The sequence below is a fragment of the Pungitius pungitius genome, chromosome 8 (genome assembly GCF_949316345.1).
Source record: "Pungitius pungitius chromosome 8, fPunPun2.1, whole genome shotgun sequence".
In the NCBI taxonomy this organism is placed as follows: Eukaryota; Metazoa; Chordata; class Actinopteri; order Perciformes; family Gasterosteidae; genus Pungitius; species Pungitius pungitius.
This window is the reverse complement of record NC_084907.1, coordinates 17,187,968-17,211,124: the sequence shown is the minus strand read 5'-3', so window position 1 is coordinate 17,211,124 and position 23,157 is coordinate 17,187,968. Positions and strand designations below refer to the sequence as shown.

The 23,157-nt window shown below is 42.2% G+C and overlaps 1 protein-coding gene across 3 annotated transcripts in view; it reads right to left on the bottom strand.

Annotated features, from left to right (window-relative positions):
• Positions 1-526: 526 nt before the first annotated feature.
• LOC119229762 (MICOS complex subunit mic25a-like) overlaps positions 527-23,157 on the bottom strand; it is a 42,097-nt gene continuing 19,466 nt past the window's right edge. For all 3 annotated transcript variants that reach the window (XM_037490449.2, XM_062563872.1, XM_037490450.2), the window contains 3 exons: positions 21,370-21,440; positions 13,668-13,803; positions 527-835 (listed from right to left, as the gene is read on the bottom strand). In XM_037490449.2, the coding sequence (XP_037346346.1) occupies positions 812-835; positions 13,668-13,803; positions 21,370-21,440 (231 nt within the window). In that variant the 3' untranslated portion in view covers positions 527-811. The remainder of the gene's footprint in view (positions 836-13,667; positions 13,804-21,369; positions 21,441-23,157) is intronic.

The following is a 23,157-nucleotide window of genomic DNA, read 5'->3' as shown; positions in this document are numbered from 1 at the left end:
ACAAACACGCATGAAACACACACACACACACACGGACAAACACGCATGAAACACACACGCACACACACACGAAGAGGGTTAAGTGTGTGAGTACATCTTAGTGCCGTGAGCTGAAGCTCCGTGAGCTGACCTTCAGGGTTATCTGGAAGGTTCCTCCACACCTTGCTGCTAGCACCAACCCCCTGCAGTCACCATGGAAACACAGCTAGCAGGGACAACATGTGGCCTGTCCAGTGTGTAGCTCGTGTGCATGCACTCACACAGGCACCTTTTGTACACGTATGTACGTTTTCACCGTAATGAGAACGAATGAAAAAAATACACACGTACATGCATACATATTAATTCATAGACATTTGATCAGTCATCTGTCCTCCATTTTATTTATCCCTCATTACCTTTGATTTCTTAAGGAAACCACACAGCATTGTCTGTATGCACACAACCCCATTTTTTGCAGCGGAAGCATGATGACCGTGCCATGACAATACACACACACACACACACACACACAAAACGGCCAACCTACAGTCTCATGACCACCAGACCACTGGGATTTATTTCAGCTTTGGCAGGGGTGTGCCGACGCAACATGACAATGAATCAACACATCATACACTGTGGAGTGGCATGTCGAGATAATACACTCAAAAACCAGGAAGCACGGGGAGTGGGAAAGAGGACGTGGTGGTGAATGGTGAATAAATAAATGGTTGGCTCGGGAGAAGAAACGACAGAGGGAAGCGAGAAATGGGAATATTTGATGCTCTCTCATTCTGGACTTCTCCTCGTTCTGCTTCCTTTGGGATTCTCAGCCGTGATTCGTCAGTAAGCTCTGGAAAAAAAGAAATGGGGGGGATGGAAACAAGAGGTGTAATGTCAAATTATTTCATTACTGGGATCCAAGGCGAAGCTCGGAAAAGTCAGTATACATCATGGGAAATCCGATCATTCACACAAAAACACAGCAGCCAGAGTCAAACAACATGACAGATGTAGTTGAGTAAATGTAAGTATCACCTCTGTCCTCTATCCAAGCAGCTCCTATATGAGACATCGCCATACAAGGTCTGTTACTTTATTGTGTTTGTGTGAGTATTTCTGGTGAGGCACGTTGAACACCACTAGCTAGGTGCCATTTAATCCCATTACATTCGAGGTTAAATTAAAGTGTCTTTTTATAAAAAATCTAAAACATCCTGAAGCCAACAAAACTAGTCAACTTGAGAACAAGAGATAGAAACATACTCAATGTGTGCGTTTCCAGGAGTTGTAGCATGATCCTGCCCTGTAGCGGCACATGTAAGTTCTAAACATGTGACTCACAGTAGCTGCAGGGAAAGTCTAAAGTGGTTAATTAGTAAAGATTTATTTGGTATTAGTGCCTCAACGTTTTTTTTGCTGCAGATGGCAGCTGCTGAACCGTCCTGTGATGTAACAACGCAGGACAGTTCCACACAGTTATTGTACACTTAAAGTATTTGTTATCGCCTCTGACTGGCTCAAATTGTTATCATAAGGTGCAGACGACATCATGGAAAGGACCCGAAAGAAAAATAAAGAGAGGGGAGGGTGTCCCATGGTTAAATAAAGTTACAACTGGTTGGGAAATAACAAACTACATTACAAAAACACAGTGCTGTAGATTCTAAAGCGGCGCTGGAGGTGGCAAAATAAAAGGAGTGTGTTAAGCGCTACTGGAAAGAACCGGATGTGAATGGGCTTTGAACTGCGTGCTGATAGTAGTGTACGAGGTTGAACCCCTGATTGAAAGCCGGTCTACGAGTACAACTGAACACCTCTGGCACCAATACGCGTCCGAACACAAAGTCACAGAGAGAGACACTGAGGCAACCCGGGGTTACTGACGCATTAGCCTGTGGCTGCTGGGTGGGCTAGCCGGCATGCTAACTACCTCACTGCGCGGCTGGCAGGCAGAAATGCAGGCGGACGGGTTAGCTGTTCACTAGCCAAGTGCATCCGAGGGCATCGCACCCTGCGCCATTGAATTGGAGATGAGCGGCAAATGTAACAAGGGGATTTAGCTTCACGGTTCCACTCACGTCCGGGGAAGCCAAAGGGGAACAGAGTGTCTCTGCATGCGTGCATCAAAGTGGCTCTGACTGTGTTGGTAGTTTATGCACGCATTAACAGGTGTGCAGGTGGAGACACGTGCGATTGTGTGGTGGCGGTATGCGTGTATTGCCACGCTGGTATGAAACAGTGTGAGGGGGCATTATGCATCATGCATTGTGTATGAAGCAGTTCCTGGATTTCAGACTGACCCCTGGCACCTCCGACAGTACACACAGTTCAATTTGCTGCTCTGGAACGCCGCCATGCACACTTAGATCATTTAAAGACAGGAGAAGCTTTTCATGCACTCGGGTTGGGAGGGCAGCCAAATATTCAGGCTCAAGGTCTGTGCTTAACTTCAGAGATGCACACAGCGTCTGTTTATTAGGAACACCAAACTAAAGCTAATGCGGTCCAATCCAGCCCAGTCTGGCCATAAATCCTAACACCGTCAAGGTATAATGTTCAGCTACTATTGATATCATTTTAAATACGTGCTGAATCACATGTGTGGTCATTCCCTGATGCAGTTTGTGCTGCTGCTATACTGAGAGCTACTTTCATTTTATTGTCACCTCATTTCCAGTATGTGAGCTAGATGCTGCTGACTGGCGGTTCAATAATATCTTTTGTTTAGCAGCAGATTTTGTATAAAGCTTTTCCTCTTATTCAAGAGCGTGGTCTTTCAATTTGAGAACATGAGTTATTGATTCCACATTAACATTCTGTAATGCAATGTAAACCCCGCAGTCACACTCACAGAGCCCTTGCTGTCGGGTGATACATTGATATTGCAGTTACATTGCTGCTTGCATAGATGTCCTTCTCCTGGTACTCAGACGGCTTCTGTGCACTTGTAAAACATCTGTTGCCAGATTACCCCTCCGCTCCTCTCTGCAATAACCCAGTCAAGATTCCCCAGCCAATGGAGTGCCAGGCGCCGTGTTGACCAATGAAACCACGCGTGCTTTGGCGCCGGTCGGTTCGGTTTCCTAGTTTGTGCTCTGAGGCTTTACTACAGGTGCAGACACCTACAAGTTACCTTCCCTGAGTGATGGAACTGTGGTGGGACCTGAAAGGAGATATCCCACAATGCCATAGTGAATATGGGGCTGACCTTTCAACGCCCCAATGGAATCATATGAGGATATCAGTTGTGAGGGTGTACACCACCCAATAGGGGAATGATGTGAACGTGTCCTGTCATTTTATGGGGATGAAAATGAAAATTGAAAAACATCGATACAGCTTGTTGCTGTATGCCTTAAAGCAAGACGGATATTGTAGCCAATTGTTTCTAGATGTTTAACGAAAGCACACACAGCAAGGCATGGATCATTTCATTGGTCAACGCTACATCTTCCAATTTTAACAATAATATTGCAAATAAATGATAAAGAGGGTAGAGGAGTAATCCGAGAGACCCAATCTGTGCAAGCAACAATGTCTCGGATGGGAAAACGGGGAGTTGACACCATCACTTGCCATTGATGTGAATGTAACGTTAACATTGCACCTTTTGTTTTGCTATCAGGGACTTAGTACGCTCCAAGAATAATTTCAAATACATAATTTGGAACCAATCGTTACACTACGTTGGTCCAAAAAGTCAAACCCACGATTTCACTTCATTATGTCTGACTATGGCTGAGCTAGGAAAGGGTCTGTGGATGTTTGCTTTAATGCACACAAAGAACCCTTATACACAACATATAGACACACTAACACGTGTTTTCGTCCACCTGCCATCTCCCATCCAATTAGGGAGCAGTGTGAGGAGTAGATGGGGCGCCGTGTTCACACCGTATAGCAACTGTATAGCCCCGTTGGGTGTGTTCTCACTCCCCCAGTCCTGGGGTAATGAGCAACATTGACAGCAGCTACACAGGTCAACACATCTGCATCCAATGTAAGGAGACGGTCACTCACATACACACACAATAACACTTGCCTTTTCTCAGAGAAAAACAAAAATAATAGACCAGTAGAAAATCTATAACTGTCTTCTCTGCTCGGCGCTAACAGCACTCAGTTCTCTCCGTCCTCTCTGGAAGGACAGAGACGGTTGCCAGGCAGGCATGCCTCACAGTCCCAGAATGGCGGTGGCCGTTTAATAAAGACACAACTTTCACTGATTACACGGTCAGTGAGACAGTCAATCAGTCAATCAGTCAGTCCTTTGAGCGAGCCTTTCAATCAGTCCGTTTGCTAGTTAGTTCCATTCACAGATCCGTCGTAACGGATGATTCACTCTGTCTGTATTGGTCGGTCTATCTTATCGCTTGTTTAGTTGGGAGCACCAACTTTGTGACTCATCGAGTATTGATATGACAGCAAAGCCTTTTGGGGCGAGGGGTTATATTATTGGCATTCCATTGTAGCCAGAAGATATCCGTGGCTAGACTTCCTTTTACTTCCACTGCTAATTGTTGACAGTTCAATTAACAACTTGAAATGTGAGCCTGGAGTTGTATTTCAGAGACGACATGAAGGTTCCGATTGGTTTCCAAATGAGTCAGTTAATGAGCTAATCTGAAACCAGTGATTGATAGCTGGTGGGTTCAGAGATTGCACATTTTGCCAATGGGTCTCTTTTCTCTGCGGACAGACTGTTTAACCTGCAGTCCATATGAATTAGTTCAGCCGGTTAAGTAGCTGCAGAGAAGCCATCAGCTGCTCAGTCTGTCTGTAAATCTCTGCCATCAAATACTAAAGCTACAGTATTGATATAATATACCAAGTCAAATTCACCGATGTAATTTGATCAAGTCACAGGGTTTTTTTTAAAGGTGGTCGGAAAATTTAGATTTTTCCTAAAAGGTTTAAACAAGTAGAAGTAGAATGTAAATGTATCCAACTGTGATATTTTTTGGATATTTTTATTCTATTTATGTCTGTCCACCACTTTGGACCAGACGGAAATGTCTTGAGAATTATTGAATGGTATGGTATGATAGGTGTCACGTCCTTGACCTGATTCTCTCTTGCACGACTACTACATATAGATATAAAATATGAATGAAAAATAGTATTCCTATTTACACCCATAAGGGAGCCGTTCCATTCACGTAGGTAAACATAAACTGAAGATCAAATGACTAAATGTCAGTGAGATTGAGCAAGTAAGATATCGAAGAATATGATAGTAAAGATTCCATTTAGGGAACAACACCTCAGTCCACACCTGTTGGGCCATTTACGTGTTTCAGTGATGAAGATCAGTGGATTGTAGGAGCCTGGATGAGCAGTTCAGCTGGATGCTGATGGTGTTGTAAATTAGAAGGAAATAGAGATAGAAAGAGGACTGCTGGAAGGAGGAGGGGAGAGGCAGGAGAGAGAACAGCTAATCTTTATGTACTCTGTGCGTTCACAGGGTAGTCGCCATGGAGATGATGGATGTGATGGAGAGGAGGGATGGAAGAAGGGAGAGAGAGAGAGCGAGAGAGAGACATAAATATGTGAATCAGCATGTGTGAGTGTATTTGTGAGGGCAATATGTATTTTATAACACAACACAGGCATATGCCAATGTGATCTTTTCAAATGTGTGGCCAAAGAACTGCAATGAAATTAAATGAAAAACATTCAATAAGAATGAACTAGAATTACTGCCCTACTTTTCAAGTTGCAGTTTTCATCTTTGCATGACTTCATCATTTTATCATGTGGGAAGTTGTTATAATTAGGAAAAAACGTGTTTTATGAAGTCACTGTGACCTTAAGTCTTGACCATCACAATCTCATTAGTTGATCCTAGGAAATATATAAATATAGATAGAGAACAAAGTGCGGTATAAGAAAATAACTAATTTAAAATCAGTTAGTCAGGGGACAGAGTTTGCAGAGTAAACAAATAAGGACGCGATAGCTAGAATATCTCATTTCTTCACCATCATGCAGTCCTCTGGACACCCAAATATTGCAATATGGGCTGAAAAATCTTTGTCCGACAGCTGGTTTAACCAGCCGTCATTCGTTTATCGCTAATATAATGCTGTCGGTTTTTCTTAATTAGGAAAACATTGATATCAAAGTATCTAATAAAGAAAGTGTTGCTTAACTACTTCAGAAATGGTTACATCACACAGTTTTTTCTGGCAGAGCGGATTATTACAGCCACACTACTCCGATCTCCATCCACACAGGCGTTTCAGCAGCGTTTCAGATCTGCGTCCACAAGGCAAACATATATGTCACATGACCATTGAGAAACACTGGGTTTGCACTGATGGGGTAAACATGAAGAAGATGATCCGCCCCTGGAAACAAGCGCCACAAGAATCCTCACAAACTGTGACAAAACAGGGGCAGATAAATTCCCTGAATAAAATATTTAGTTTCTTTTTTTTCAGGCAATGAGGCCTTCGGGCGGGAGTGGCCTTTGCCGTGAAATCGGGGAAGACAGAGACGACCGTAACGTTGGGGTCTGGAGCATCAACACGTTGTTCGTTGCAGTCTGGCCCTCAAAATCCTTGAATACGTTTTCTTCTAATCTTTTCTAGAATGAAATTAGATTTCTGTAGGATAGTCAATGGATGAATCATTAGGAAAAGAGTCGTAGAAGACCGGCCTTGTCAGCAGCAGCAGTCGGAAGTATGGGGCAAAATGTAAAACATCTGTGCCTAGAGAAGGATTTTTGATGGATTATTGCTCCAAAAGTGATGTCCTATTTCATTGATCGCTACGCCTGAAGTGCTAATTAGTTCATCTTTTAAGTCTCAAAGGGTGTTTGAGAGAGGTTTAAAAAAAATCCTCCAGACATTGTTAATATACTGCATTTGCAAAACATAGCCTATGGTTGCTGCTTTCCCTGGTGGGGAGGCATTAAAGCACCAGGTAGGTTGTTTCATTAATAATACAGTAGTTTCTTTATGGAGAACAGTGCAAAAATACATACATCCCAAGCCATAATTAGTGCATGCAAGTATTGTCCAATGCAGTTATTAATAACAGGGATATTTTAATGTACAGAACAGTGTGGGTCTGTGTGTGTGTGTGTGTGCAGGACCAGATTACTGCTGAGTGGAGTCACTCAGTTATCAGATCAGATTCAGCAGAAAGGCCAATAATTACAATCGGGCTCACCACCTGCATCTGCAGATTGACCACGTAGACACCTTTTCTTTTTTAAATATTCTGTCTCTTCTTTCTATGTCACAGTGATGATTGACAGATTCTCCCCTGTTCTCTCTTCTTCTTTCCATACTTTGTCATCCCCTCATCCCATCCTCTGACAAAACCTGTCTTCTCCTCATTATTCACCTCTTCTATTCCTTCCATCATCTGCTCATTCCTACTGTATCTCTCTTTTACAGTTTTCTATTAACCCTTCTTCTCTGACAGGCCTCTTGAGCCTCTATCTCCCCTACTTTTCCTCTCTTGAATTAATCCTCACCCGTTTCCTCATTGACAGGCACCTTCTCCTCGACTTTCAGCCCACCTTTTTTTAATACTTTTTTTCTCACTAAAAATGACAGAATTCCTCTTTCAAATTGATTTCTCCACCCTGACAAAGCCAACAGGTTTGAATGAGGACAATTATTTGATGCTGCGACTTGTGTGGCAGGAAGACAGTGAAATAACAGGGTAAAATATTTGGCCGTTGCTAAAGACATTCATTTGGGTTTCATGGCCGTTTTTTTGGGACTGATTGTTGTCCGTGGGGCCCTCAAAATGCGGCAGGCAAAACATTTAGACATAGAAGGGTCCTTACAATAACGTTGTTAAGTTAAAAGTGGCTAAAATGGAAAATGTCAAATCAAATGTTTTGAAGGAGGGGGGGGGGGATAGCTTGAGTCTACACAGAAACAGAGATGCAACACACACCAACACGACTGACGGAGGTGACATTAAGAGATTAGCACATAAATGCGGCAGGAGCCATCTGCAAACCCATGCACTTTAAACTATATCACACACGCACACAATTTATTTTCTCTGTCCTGAAGCCTTCAGGAACTAAAAATGAGAAGGTGACATTGAAACCCCTTCTGTTGTTGTTGTTGGAACCTAGTGTTCCTTATTCCTATAATGGCAATACTTAACATACCTTGCCAGTGGGCAAAAGACTACCTCAGTCCTCAGCAAGAGGATTTGGGATATTTTTCACACTTGCACCACTATGTGTTATGTTTTATGTGAAAACAAGGCATCCTAATGCATATTTTCTTTACAAAAATGTGCTGACTGCTAAACTCTGGTATGAATCCTACCATGAATCTGTGACATGTGGCGCCCAAATCAGGATTCATTCCATCCCACTTCCAGTGTTCCCTCTGCCATTATATTGGAGGGAGGCTTCAATGGGTGCTCCCCCCCCGTGCGTCCACAACGCAGCCACCCCCCCTCCTCCCCCCCCGCCCATCCATCCCGCCATCCTCATTTCCCCCCCTCCCTCACCTCAACCCCTGGCAAACACTGCACTTCTATTTGCATATTGTCAACCCCCACACAGGACCATCAACATCCTCCAACTATATTTTCTACTTATTTCAAGCTGTGACGGCACTATTTAAAAGCCACATTTGGGAAAAGACAGACTGCTGATTACCTTTAAAAATGTCACCATACACGCAAGTACAAAAGAAACCTATTACACGTGCCGCTTTGCTCCGGCAGAGCCGTAGTTCTGCCTCAGTAATCAAGGCACAACTAGAGTGGCACTTAACCAAACATCTCAGAGCCCACACATCAGCGTCGACGAATACTGCGTTCGGGAGGCCGGCGGGTTCAAGTGGTTCAAGTATGTGGGATTCATGGGCAAGTGTTGCTACAATTCCGTTGGCAGCTGCTAATGGCATTAAATGGCACAACACTAGAATTCTACAAATGGTTGGCGCTGGAGCCTTTGAGTATCGGGTAGTGGGGGGCTGACACGTTTCGTAAGTGGTGGTTTGTTCTTGACTGTGACTTTGAGGATGGGTGTTTTGTTTCACTGCGAAGGAGGATGAAAGCGAGAGGAAAGATGATGAGCGGGGTTCAAGGGTGGAAAACTCACAAACTGCGTTCCCGCTAACGCACACTGAATATGAACAACCTGTCAATCACAATGACCATATACTGACAATATATACGATAACGGCAAACCAAAGACAGACAAAACCCACAAAGCTGAGGGCCTTGGTGAGCTGACATTTACCCTGCATCCTTAACACACACACCACACACACTTGGACTTATAAGGTGACATATGCATGACAATGGCCCAACCAGAGACAGGAGGGAGACGGGGGAGGCAAGGGGCGTGGGGGTGCAAGGCCACATCCTGAAGCAACTGTTTTAATGGATGGCAGATGGCAAACCGTGTGGAGAAATGTGTGTGTGCATGAATCATGAGAACATAAAAGCACTTTTGAGTGACATATAAGGAAGGCTGTGCCACTGTAGATAGTGAGTTGGGTAGACTTCAAGCGGGTAGACATAGAAAAAGTGAGATAGATAGTCGAGTGATGTTCAGATCAAGACACTGGCGGAGTAGACGAGGAGCGGCCGGCTTCCTCGGCAGATTGATTGACAGACAGACAGGCTGACAAGGAGAAACAGATATGTATAGTAGACACAGCAGAGCCTATATGCATGAACTCTTACAAGCAGAGCTCATCCAAGCTAGTGAGGGAGGAACACAAAGTCTCCCAAGTGCATCCCAAAAATATGTTAATTGTCCTTCAGCGTAGCAGATAAGTGTCCTACGCTGGGCCACTGTGCAAAAGCTCTATCCCTGAGGAGGAGTCTGATATTAACTAAACGGACATTATCTTTGTACATTTGGTTGTCAACATGTTTATTTTCCAATGACACGATCAGCAAAACCTTTTGAAAGAGATTTTTCAGAGTAGGCAGACACGTGCATGCACACAGAGGTGAGCATGCTCCCACCAGCGGACTATCTCCCATCAGCCCCCTTTCCAGCCCCCTCTCCATCAGCCAACCTAGGGTGTAGCGGTGTTCCTTCCGAGTTGCTTGTTATTAAGCCGCACTTGAGCTGCAGAAACAGAAACTTTGTTTCCTTACGCAAATGAAAAGGCATTGTTCTTCATGTTTTGTCTTTATTTTACGTAGCAAAGCGTTAACTAAATATACAAATAAAACATTCTGTTACGTGGTTAAAAAACAATATGCTCTGGTGCTTAATGAACCTCTCCCGTGTTGCACCTGCTGCAATGAATAAAAATCTAACATTATCGCTTTCAATGTATGTTTATTTCCTCCACAATGGGTATGAATCAACAATTAAATTTCCCCCAAACTCAAATAACTAGTGCTGTCAAAGCGTTAATCTATGCCATTAATGTAGCCAAGATTAATGCAACAAAATATTTGAACCAGGTATATACTGTATGTTCCACCAGGTGGAATTCTGCCTCCAAGACGATCAAATGTGTGTAGTGATTACTCATTACTTTGTCTTTAGAAGAAAAACAAACATTCACTAAAAACAACATTGTAACCACAACAACATCTTTAAAAGATATACAATTCCGCCTCTTACAGAGGGGAAACACTGTAGGTATACTGTACATTTTTGTTAATGTGTAGTTCATGGTATGAAGTAACAAAGTTTAAGCTGTACTTTGAAGAAAAGTGTTTATATTTACAGTATTTTTTAAACAATTAATATAATGTTCAATTTTAAGAAAAATATTGCCTTGGTAATAAAAGAAAAACGTTCTTTAAAGTTGTCAATCGTTGTTTTTGTGCTGTAAAAACAAAAAGTATTGTTCAGGTAGCATTTTAAATTGTTTCAGCACCAGTATCGGAAAAAACCCAAACGATACCAATGCATAGTGATTATTTGACCAACAAACCTTCTGTTGCTGGTTTGGAATGAACACTTGATCCAGTGAAAGCTAAAACCGCTTTTATAAGCAGTCTCACCCTTCACAAAATGTTCTAAACGTGAGAGAGCGCACTGCATCGTATTTCAGGATGAAATACGATGCAGTGCGCTCTCTCATTTCTAAATGTGTAGTGCATATTGCTCCCTGTTGACCCGTTACTACCTGCAGCTATTCGGAAACTTTAGCTAGTAAAACTCCCGTCCAAGTGCACTGCGGAGCTGCTGGCTCAGTCACATCCATTTATAGACCGGCAGACTGGACATCTGCATTTGTGTCCAGCGGGGTCTCAGGACTGCCCACTTGTTTCTTTCCATCTAGGCTGAATGATCGGGAGCCTCCAGTGGCAGCTCTACGCGTGGGCTCCCTTCTCTACTTTACAGTCAATTGTATTTTGCAATAGTCATTTCTCATAATGAAATATATAGAAAACTGAAGAATGTAATGAATCTCATGCAATTCATCGTGTTTAAATGAGCTGTGTGTTGCACTGCTGCTACCTTCCCATTGTTTCTTGAACACCACGATGCATTAGTCCCTTTCCCCTCACACAGTGTTTTGTTCTTCACATCTGTCCCTCCGTGTTCAGCTTTCGACTTACTCCGTTCCCCATGTTTGAAAAACTACAGCCCAGCTCAACACTCTCTGCATCCATCTTTTTCTGTTTTGGGGTGCTTTTGCCGACGCAATCTCCTGATGGACACTTCAGACTCCCCAAAAGCCTTGTTAGCAAAACTTCATGGGCCACATAACTGCTCATAACACAATAATTGGTCACTTACAATTGGCACTTAAATGTATTTAAAAGGCCTACTAATGTCCAATGCAGGTTTCATCGGCCGCCCCGCTCACGGCGTTACTCCATCATAATGTCCGCACAATATCTCGCACACTGTCTAATTGTGTAATAACGATACAGACCGTTTGGCAGCAAAGAGTTTTAACTACGAGCTGCTATTATGAAGAAATTCCTGTGACAAGTGAGAGGTTTTAGTTCTGACATCAAATAGACTGGGGGGGGGGGGGTCGTCTAAGACGAGGCAGTGGGACTGTGAGAAAAGGTGTGAGCCAAACCTACATGAGAGCTAATGCACTGGATAATGTGACAAAGTGTGCAGCGAAGACACAGAGGCTTTAATTTAGGAGGATGGATCAACTGTGAAATCATGAAACATCATGAAAGATCCAAGGAACAGTAGATAATACTCAAGATGTGCGAGAGAAAGAAGGATGTAATATGGGATGTATATTGGATGTGCAGATCAATTGGACACTCAAGTGTGAGGTCTGCTACATTTTAAAAACATCTACATCCTAAATCCCGTAACATTTATATGCCTCTTGAAGTTTGAGCTTGAGATAGAGCCCTCTTCAAAAGTCTTAAAGGTCAACCTAAAAAAATCCCACCAGCTTCAAAGGAGTACTGCAGCTCACTCTTGAAGAGCGAGATTTCATCTCTCTTGGATTATCCCAAAAAAGAAAGGTTAGACAGAGAGGACGCCACCATAAAATTCGTTGGGATCAAGATTATTCTTTTCAAAGTTAAACAGCGACCACGGAGGGGGGGGGGGGGGGGGGGCAAGTCTAAGAATTGTACAACTTTTAGGTTCGGTCAGTCGAACGCAGTGACGCTAAGGCGGATCTAAAACCATAAGTCTTCCGTGAAGCACGTGTAGGGCGTGAGCTCGCTCTGCAACCCTTTCCCTCCCAGACGAGGGTTGCAGCGTCAAAGCATTTCATACGGCCGAAAGCTTTCTTTTTTTTCTTCACTTGACCGTTACTCTCTTTCGGTCTCTTCTGTGTTTCCTCTCTCTCTTCCTTTCTGTTCACACTCACTTTGTCAATGATTGGATCTGTGCAAAACAAGTGCATCACAGGAGAGAAAAACTTGCGTTCGCTCTGCACTTTACTTTGACACTCACGAGCTGATTTATACACACGCTCAATAAAAAACAAATGCACTCTTAAAGAGCACCATCCCACTGGCAAATGGATTGTTTGAACAAGTCTTAAAAAGACAGATTGCTTTTATTGTGAACCTTTGCCTGGCTTCCATCGACTGGTTAAAATGCCAAATTCATTGTTTTTTCTTTTCTGGGGCAGTGTCAGTGCGGTTTGTCGCAATTATGATGTGAAAATTGCATCCGGTCATTATTGTTTATTTGATGGAGAAATTGGGTAAAATAAGCACTTTGTACATAAGCGTAGCGTCTAAACACTATTTGCCAACATATCTGCAGGAGGCAGAATGCATTACAAAGGGCTGAATGCCCAAACTAATTTCAATACACTAATAACGGTGTAATCTTCCTATCACAAAGTTCCAAAACACTGTGCACGCCTGGTGACTTGTAAATCCGCTCAATAAGCATGTCTCGTTGATTAGCTCTGTATACGAAGTGTCAAAGTAACCTGACATACAGATTATAATTCTCAGAAGTTAACTGATTCCGTTAGGAGTGAAAGGATTATTTGTCCCTTCACCTTTTCGTTCCACAGTGTCGCTTTTCACTAATTACCTGCTATCTTCCAGTCCCTTTTTTTCCTTCTTTTTCTAAAGGGAAACTAGTTAAAAAGATCTCAATGAAATAAAGAAGCTATTCCAAGTCCTTTGGTGTGTCACTCAAAGGGAATGAGCAAGTGCTAATGGTTAATAATAAAACAATAGGAGTGTGAAATGAACCCTTCACCCTTCGCGTTCATACGTACACAAAAGACGAGATCAGGCCCGCGGTGCAGCATGCGGCTGTGGCCTACCTTCTTGGCCTGCTGGACACAGGTCATGTACTGTCTGGCCAGGCCGGAGCAGTGCAGGGTCTGCTGTGGATTCTCTCTGTAGCACTGCAGCACCTTGGCCTGCAGCTCGCTGCACACAGACGCCGTCTGTCGAGGTCTGCACAACAAAACAGAGGGGGGAGAGGGGAGTCAATGTGGATACAACGCAGCACTGCCAACTGATAGGGTCTCCGTTCGCTCTCTTGGCTGCGATTGTCCCATTAGACTTCTGAATTCCTCAGAATTGATAGAAACACCAATAAAGATTGCTGATTGATAAGTATTGTCCTCTGTTTACAGAGCACTTGATGTAAGCTGACATCAAGTGAAGTAATTCTTCTGTTTTATCTTTCCCTTTGACATCATTTCAGATTAATGCTCTTAAGACTTTTCTTGGGAGTAAGCATGACATTAGACCTTTTTAATTAAATAAAACTGCTCAATAGAAATTCTTCAACAGGGTAGTATGAATCTCCTTTGAATGCTGTTAGCTTTCAAGCTCATCAGATGAGTAAATTTCTCTTTGTATACAAAAGGAACAACCTGGGTCAACCCTCAAGCTCAGATCCGGCGTGGCTGTAATAGAAGGGGCGAATCATTTGATCTGATCAAACGATAAATGAATAATTCCTAGTGCGATTGACAAATTTCAAAACCTCAAAAGAAAATAGTTACCCACTCCACCATATTATGAGCAGCAATACCTTTGTGATGTCATTCAAATTTTGTGAAGAGCAAAATGAAAGAAAATGTTTGAGATTGTTCATGTGTTTTTTTTCAGTCGCAGTTGGAGAACATCGGTTTCAAGAGGCTTCATGGTGCAGCAGGTGCAGAGAGATGAATTATGAATCGACAAAGCAGCTTACGAGTCAAAGTCAAACTTTCTCTTTTCTTTTTATCTTACTAACACATACACTACATGTTGGTGTAGACAAAAGCCCACCCATACACACACACACACACACACACACAGGTAGTGAACGCTAATCCCACATGAGGGTAATCCTTGAGTGCTCTGTTGCTTGTAGTAATTTGCCTTCTGTTGTGACAGAACTTGTAACAGGAAGGATTGGGAAATGTACACTCACATGTGCGCACACACACACACACACAGGAATGGCTTTCTTTAACATGAGCGGACATGTGTATTTATTTTGTGTAGCTGACCCTCGGTCCATCCCTCCGAGTGATGACAGAATCATGCACACAGGAATGAGCTCAGTAAGCACTGCCTTCACTGACAAGTGCACACAATACCTTGGTGGAACCGGGCTTCCTAAATGCACTACACATATGTGATTAACAGTACACACGGAAGACTGTGGGAGAAATTCATCTGCATCGGTACGTGTATTGTTTAGTCTGAGTGTGTGTATGTGTGTGTCTACGTGTGCAGTGAAGGGTAGAGCGACAGGATTAAATAAATCACCAGCAGAAAGAGAATATTCATGAATAGCAAAGTGAATGCAACCTGAGAGAGACAGATGTGACAGTGACTTATTAAATGATAAATAACCCCCACAGCTCGCAAGCGTAGACAAACAGTAACCCGTAGCAACCGTCACAATCTGCCTTTTGCCTTTGCTTCACCGCTCTGTGCTCTAGATGACAGTTGAGTTTTTTTGTACGTGTATGGCCAAGACATCACATATTTGTTATTATCGTGGTCTATATATATATTTCAATAGATGATGTTAACAAACACAGTTTCAATCCTATTAAAGCCCGGATAGATTAATTTGAGGTGTGTCCGCTGGAGCTAATATTAAAATACTTGCCTTATGATACAAGGATTTTCTAAGGTCAGCGCTTGATTACTAAGAGTTTGTTTTGTTGCACTGAAAGTGAAGGCCGAGTTCTTGTGTTGGTCAGTTCACAATCCGTTGCCAGGAGTTTCAATCACATGATTAAAAAGATTCGACTGGCGGGTGTTTGACTGCACTCTGACAGCTAGTCGGCATTCTGAATCCCTCCCTAAGAGGAGGAGATAACGGCAACAATAGCCCAGAGGTATTAACTCAAGCTTAAATAGAAATAAAAGAAAAAATCTCTATTCAACAAGACACACTTCCTGATACCAGGAGTGTTTTAATAATGGAATCTGAAGCAGAAAATTGCCTATGCTAATCTTCACCAACTGCTTCGTTTGACTGAAATTAAAGGTGAGCTCTTATTAGAAAAAACATTAGCCGCCCCAGCTAGTTTGATGGGTTACTTTTGCAGTGAGAAGAAGCAAAACAACACTCCAATTGCTTTCCGCCCGTGATGGTGTGCATTAATATGTGCACGAGTTGGAGCAGAAAGATTAGGTTCAAATTATTAAAGTATTTCATTACTTTTGGTCTCACCTTGGCAGTGTGCGGTTTTCATGAGGAGAGCTCGGGTTCTGAGTTCCTGCAAAGCGTGACATTAGGGAATAAAGCAATAAAAAAGAAAAGGAAAAATCGTACAGGCGTAGCATTTTATTATTCTCTCTAAGTTGGTGTTAGAGTGTGTGTGTGGAGGAAGGGTAGGGGGTGAAGAAGAGTTATTAATGCATTATGAAAAAGATTTGGGTTCCTTTAAAGCAGCAGTCGTAGCATTGTGCTTTGAGATTTAAAATATTTGCTGCATGGAGAGGGACAGAGGAGTGCTGAGATGAGACCAAAAAGAATTACAGAGAATGCATCTTGTACCTTGAGAAGCTTTGTACAGCTTTCATGAAACTACCACAAAGAACACAACCACAACATTACGCTTCAACTGACAAAAAAAAACTAACTTTCAGACTCGCATCTCAATCACAAGAAAGCCTGTTTGTCTGAGGAGTCATAATAGTCACTAACACACTAAATCATACGCTCAAAAACTGTCAACACCCCAGATCCGACAGAAGGGGCACAAAATCTACGCCTCTAAGACAAGTGTTCGGCCCTGGACAGAAGGCAAACAGACCTCGGTCAGTACCCGCTGACAGCTGACGTGTTGGAGCGAGGTAGGAGCCTCGGAGGACAATTCGCTCTCTGTTAGTCTAGCTGATTGATCCCCACCAAACTCACTTTGTGGGAACATGGGGAGAGCGAGATGGGAGGGGATAAGGCGAGTGTTTCATTAAAACAGGTGACACGAGGGAACAAGATAAGGGGCCTCGTGTGCGCGCGTGTTACATTGCGTCGCTGATAGCTTCTCAATCCGCCGGCGTGCGGCTGCACGACTCACTCCAGCTGCGGGTGACGCCGAGCTCTCTGCAGCGTCTCGCTGCCATCGCCTTCCATTGATGGCCTTTTATAAGAAATCATCAACGAGTTCAATTTCAATGGTGTGACTTTTATTGTGTAAGGTCCCTTTTTTGTATCAACTTTAAAATCGGTGGCTTTTCAATACCGCGCTACAAACTAAATGAGGGTTAGTTGTTCTCCAGTTTTTCAAATGTTGCCCATCCAGTGTTGTTCCTCAGTGCTACTCTACAAGAAGGTGCTGTTATCTTACCACCAGTTACCCACCAGAATATCATGCATATTGCCGGCTACTTTTGGATTGTTTTGTCTGCACTTGCTCTCTTGTTGTAACATGTGAACTGTAAACTTGCTTGTCTTCTCACGTGTACCTACAGTCACTGCAAAGACCCAATCGGAACTGTCTGTAATTCTTTTGCAGGGTTTTGTGTCACTGTACAGAGGCAGTCAAAAAAGAGGTACACTGAGGCAGTAACGGAGGCAGTGCGTGAAGACTGCAGCCATCTGTCTTAATAGACAATCTTTGCTGGACCACCGAGTGCAGACAGGTCTTGTCTCCTGTAATGACTGGGAGTCTACTACCTTGTGGGTCACAGAGATCCTTACAGTTCGTCAGCTGTCTGTTGCACTAATTGGACATGCTACACACACACACACACACAGAAGAAGGTAGATATAACAAACCCACATGAAAGAAGGCTTTTAACCACAAACTGTCAGCAGTTACTTCATGCTGAATCCTCACATCCCACCTGAGGTCCACTTCAGCTCTGTCTTTGCTCACACTCTGAGGGAAACAAGTTCTTTTAAAGAGGATTAATGTTTTTTTTTCAGATTCTAAAGTAAGCTAAGCTGCAATGTTGTGGGTCTCTTAGGTGAGGTATTTTTGTGGAATCTGGGTAGTCTGCTACTCAAAGGCAGGGCTAATGGATGAACTTCTCCAAATGTCCCATGTAGTTGGGCCGGACAAGGGGAAAAAAGCACTAGATAACATTTTACCACTCAACATGTCCCCACTCGAGGATAATGTTTTAGAGAGTGTGACCGGTCCAATATAGGAAAAGAACGGCGATAACCCAGGAGGCCTCCTTTCTCCTGCAATCAACAGTGTCCTCCTCAGGTGTGAGAGGCAGTTTTTAGCTTTGAGTTTTGCACTTTGGGATCACAGTGTTAGCAGCCAAAGAGGGACTAGTAAGATGTCAATAAACGACTGGAAATGACGAAAATGGTTTCAAAATGGTGGTATCTAGTACAGTTTATTGAAAATCACTGTCCCTGAAAGATCCTGCGAAAATTGGGAATTAGCAGCCACTATTGATGCTGTGATACATTGCATTGAATAATGGTTGCACAACTTCATGCATTATGTATTTGTCCCTATCAAATAAACATCAATGTCTATCTTAGCTTTTTGCCATGGTGAATCCACTGACCTTAACCACTTCCTGCAGAAAGACCATCAGTCAACAGCATCTCCCTTCATTGAAAAGCCCTTTCACTCACTTTGCCACTGAATAATTGGCTACAAACGGGTCTGATCTGGAAAAATAATTCTTCCATTTCTTACCTTAGAATATGGTTGTTGTATTTTTTATCTTCAGCAATTCACTGTTCTTTCCATGGTGGAGGGGGTGGTAAGATCAGTTATTAATGCATGATGATGTTAAATGACCTTTCCATAGTAAGAGGGTTATAGAGTCCAGACTCTTTTGTAAATTTTGTTGTATGCATAAAGGGAGACAAAATTGCAACAGCGGGCAGAAGAATAACGAGTGGACGTGAGATATCTCATAATTTAAAAAAAACATTAGACAATAAGAGAGCGATGGACAAGCAAAAACTAGAGACAGAGACAAACACAAAGACAGAAGAAGAAGACATACTTTCGCTACATAACATGTTGGACTGTGTCGTCCCCCCGGGGCTCCCCCTCCCTTGAGCAGCGGGTAAATAGAATAATTACTGAGTGGTCAGTGTAGTGTGAAATGACAGCGTGACCACGGCACAATGAAACGCTGCCCAAATGCTGACAGAACATGACGAGCACGTGGCTGCCTGAATACAGAGTGGCCTGTATGTGTGGCAGAGATAGAAAAAGGAAAAAGGGGAGAGAAATGTTGTGTGCGCGAGGAAAAATAATGAGCAACACATTGTGGAAGGACAAAATGTGCTTCTTTTGGCAAACTCGTGCAGAGTTGATCCTCTCACCTGTTCCATGCAGCCGTGGACAATAGCAAATCCTTGCTAATGTAATCTGCTGGACAAAATTTGGGCCTTAAATTGTATTCCGTTAAAATCAGCGGGCCAGGTGCAAAAAAAAAAATGAGGTTAGTGCAAAGCTAGCAAAAAATACCAAGTATCCACTTTTTTCCTCTTGCTGTTTCCAGGAAAGCACTTGCCTGACTACTACTATAATACACCACTGACATACTAACACCACTCACACATTGGCTTCTAGGGCGGCTTTGTTTTATATCCTTCCTTTGTTTGCCAGTGTTACATATAAAATGATTGATGCCATGCCGGTTGCAATATGGTTAAGTAGAACTGTACTGGTGACTTTCTTTCATTTCCCACTTTGTTAGGGAATGACTGGAAATAATTCTGCTGAGTTTGTTGAGAACTAATTTTGAGCCAACAAACCCTTTATTGACCTGAGTCACATATTTACTCATTCATTATAATCCAATGAAAATGTATCCGTTCAGGTATTGCTATTTAAATAACAATGCAAAACTTCTAATTAACCCCAATATTAGAAACGCTTACTGTTCAGCAGGGAAATTGCTCCGTTTTCTGATGTGTTTTTTATGTTCCTGGTGAATGTCATTTGACTTGAATACACTGCTGGCAGCAGAAGGGAAATAGCTAGCTCCTACATTAACTGTGGAACTTTAACAGGTTTGTTTCATTGAACGGATAGACATCAGAACGAGGGTCAAAAAGGTTGTATGTGTTAATAGGAACTTAAAGGTGAGGAATGAGCATGTGAGAATAACATGAATAAAGATAGATGTGAATTACTGAGCCATCTTTAATCATTTTTACAATAATCATTCTCATGCACCCGGGAAAAGGGAAAATGAATGGCTTTATGATGATTAAATTAGATTCAAAGTGACTCCTTTGCTCTCTCATAAAAAAGAGTAAGAATGGGTGTTAAAGAGGGCGGAAATCGGTGCCTGTGTGACGGCAATTCAGTGTTAAATGAATCTGACATGCTTTTTGACAGCAGGGGAAGTATGAACTCTGCCGTCCCAGAGGAACTCTGCTGCTTCTTGTGACATGTTTTCCTACCAGCAGAATGGGGCCATAAAAACACTGACTTGTCCATAATCTATTGCCATGATCACCAGGCGGTGGCTACAAGACAATGAATGTCTTGTAAAAGAATATAAACGTGTATATTTATATATGCATCATTGGAAAAATAATAAGAAAGGCTGGGATGATAATGTCCATATCAGTATACACACTGGAGAGTGGGGAGGGAGTCCCAGTTTACCACCAGATTTAGATATAAATCCTAACATAAAATTCAGCATAGAGAATGCATATTCCAAACCAACTAATTGGCTCCACACAATCCAAGTTGTCTCTCTGAGCAGTAGAGGGAATAGAGTGACAAGACAATGATAGTCTTGTATATTTCTTTGTATAATTTGTTATTTTTGCTGTGTAATTTAGAAAAATAAAAGAGCAAAAAATAGATGAAGAAGGGAGTAGACTCGACAGACATGATCTGCGTTATCTATTCAGCTATTATAGTGCCAAGAAATATGAGTGATTATGAGTCACAATATCCAGCAAATAGATAATAGGTATATTTAGAGAGGCCACCTCACCAAAGCAGGTGAAAGTAATTCCTAAATAAGTATTACCTGAATATCTACGTATTGTTTTGTCTTTATTTGCATGTTAAAACAAAACAACGTGACAAAAACTCAAAAAATGTCTATTTTATTAAAACACTGTGCAGTGATAGATTTCAGAAGTGCCTTACTTGTTATTCATCTAAAGAGGAAACTACAATAATATTATCTGAGAGAAGAGCAGTGATCATAGAAAAGGTTCACTCAGCCTCATCCCCTGTGCGTGTGGAAGTCAGTGTTTGAACAGTCAGGCAGATACAGATGGTGCCTACTAGCATCACAACCAGCCTTCACACTGAGGATCTCTCTAGATCTTCTTCCTGCGGCCGTGTGTCTCTCTCTGTCCTCCACTCTGCTGAGGTATTAATTTGTCACACAACATCTGCCTTAAATTTAAATGTGCAGTTTTAGCGAAGAGAATAAAATAGAAAAAACAAGCTAAACTACTATGTAATTTACAGCGATCATTCAATTGCTCGAGCCTATGAAAGGCTTGTAAAAATACAACATTTCTGAGGCAGTAAGTAGCAACAGTATAGTGAGTACAGTGAATGTTTTCACAGAAAATGGTGTTACAAAGTAATTCACAGTACTTACCGGATGTGGGCCTCTGCTCTAGTTGCCGCCTCGTTGTACTGTTCTGAAGTCTGCTTGTAGTTGTCAAGGTTCTAGAGGCAATAAGGCAAAAAGACAAAGGAAAGAGATGTGAAAATCTATTCACTGGTATGATAAAGCGCTGAAGAAGTTGCACTTTATTTCACATTATAAGCATTAAGGGGGCTGCTCAGGCATATGTTGCTTTTCATTTTTCAAAACTAAAAATACATTATTGTCTTAGTCTTCGAATTAAGTCCCATGAATTAGAGCTTGACAACTTGCATTATCTAGTATTTTACCTCCAACAAAGAAGAAAAAATCCAAAAGCACCATCCCAAAGGTCACATTCGTTAAAATAGTGACCGTTGAATGCAAAGAGCTGCTTACAAATGTGAATGCTGATAGCGTGTTGGTACCCCATGTTTTATTTCATCCCAGAAAAACAGTTGCATTTAAACGGCAATTGCTGCACAGGTGGGGTCTGCGCCTAGAACTGCGCTTACTAGGAAGACATAAATAGTGTGCAGTATTTCCTGCCACCGCACTGAGAACTTGTTTAAAATTCTCAGTTCACTAAGATGAACGACCGCCTCACTGTGTCGAAACTCATTAAACATGTGCGGTCCGTCTAGAAGGCCCCAAACAGCCAATCTCCCTCCCCCCCACCTCTCTCACACACATTTGCCACACAATAATCACCACTTTAAACCAATATACACAGCACTCACGCTTTTACTTAATTATTCCCCGTATTCCCAATAGATGGTGTGATAGAGGAGAGAAAGATAATTGAAGTGACTGAGCAGGGAAAAAGATGATCAAACACAAACCTCCTCCACAATGCCATGCCCTCTACTCTTCCAGCGCCCCGAGTCATTTTCAGATCTTATCATTTCACGCTGATCCGCAGACATCCTTCTCCTGATCTGAATGTCTGGTGTTGGAAAATACTCAAGTGATGTCACAGCCATCTTTTCCCCTAATCCTATCTGTTACTATTACTTATGTAATAATCTGCTCCTCAACCTTTTTACAGTAAAGTATAAGTCATGGGTCTATTATGGAATAGGCACTGTTTTAGCATCCGCCCAGGGACTTTCCATTTAAGTCATCCCGGAAATATGCCAAATTAAGAGTTGCCTCTGTAAAAGAACTTACAAAGACATAGCTCATGCATACTTTGCCGTGTTTGTGGCCATTTTTGTGGCTTTGGTTTAGGAAGATGATGTCGTAATTCTGCCAACAAAATTCTGAATGACTCAGAAATAGACATACAGAACATTAACACCTGTTTTAATCACTGAAACTCGGTGGGCATCAGATGAGCTGAAACTTGATAGCCTGTTTGCCTTGTGGGACATCCAGTGCTGGAGCAAAGATTTTTAAAAAAAGCAACAAGAACGAGGTTTAAAGGTAAAGTGAACTTCTCACTAATGATGCCATGGGTTTGGTGGGGTCATGCAGGAGCTCAAAGTTAAACAAATTTGCTAACATTTAGCAATGTTAGCAAGGGGGAAGCTAACGAGGGATTTGCACTTTTCTGGCTCTAAGGAAGGATCACAGTAAGCGGAAAATGAAACTAAGAATCTTTAAAGAAACAACAAACCGACAAATCTTGAAATACCAGCTAGTTTTAATGGTTTGTACAAAAATGTATAAACCATATAAAAATTGGATTAACATTTATTTATAGCTACATATATACTCATACCTTGGGTGATGGATGCTCAACTCCATACTCTATTGACCTGTAGCTCTCCTGTAATTTAATTCACATTGGTAACCAAA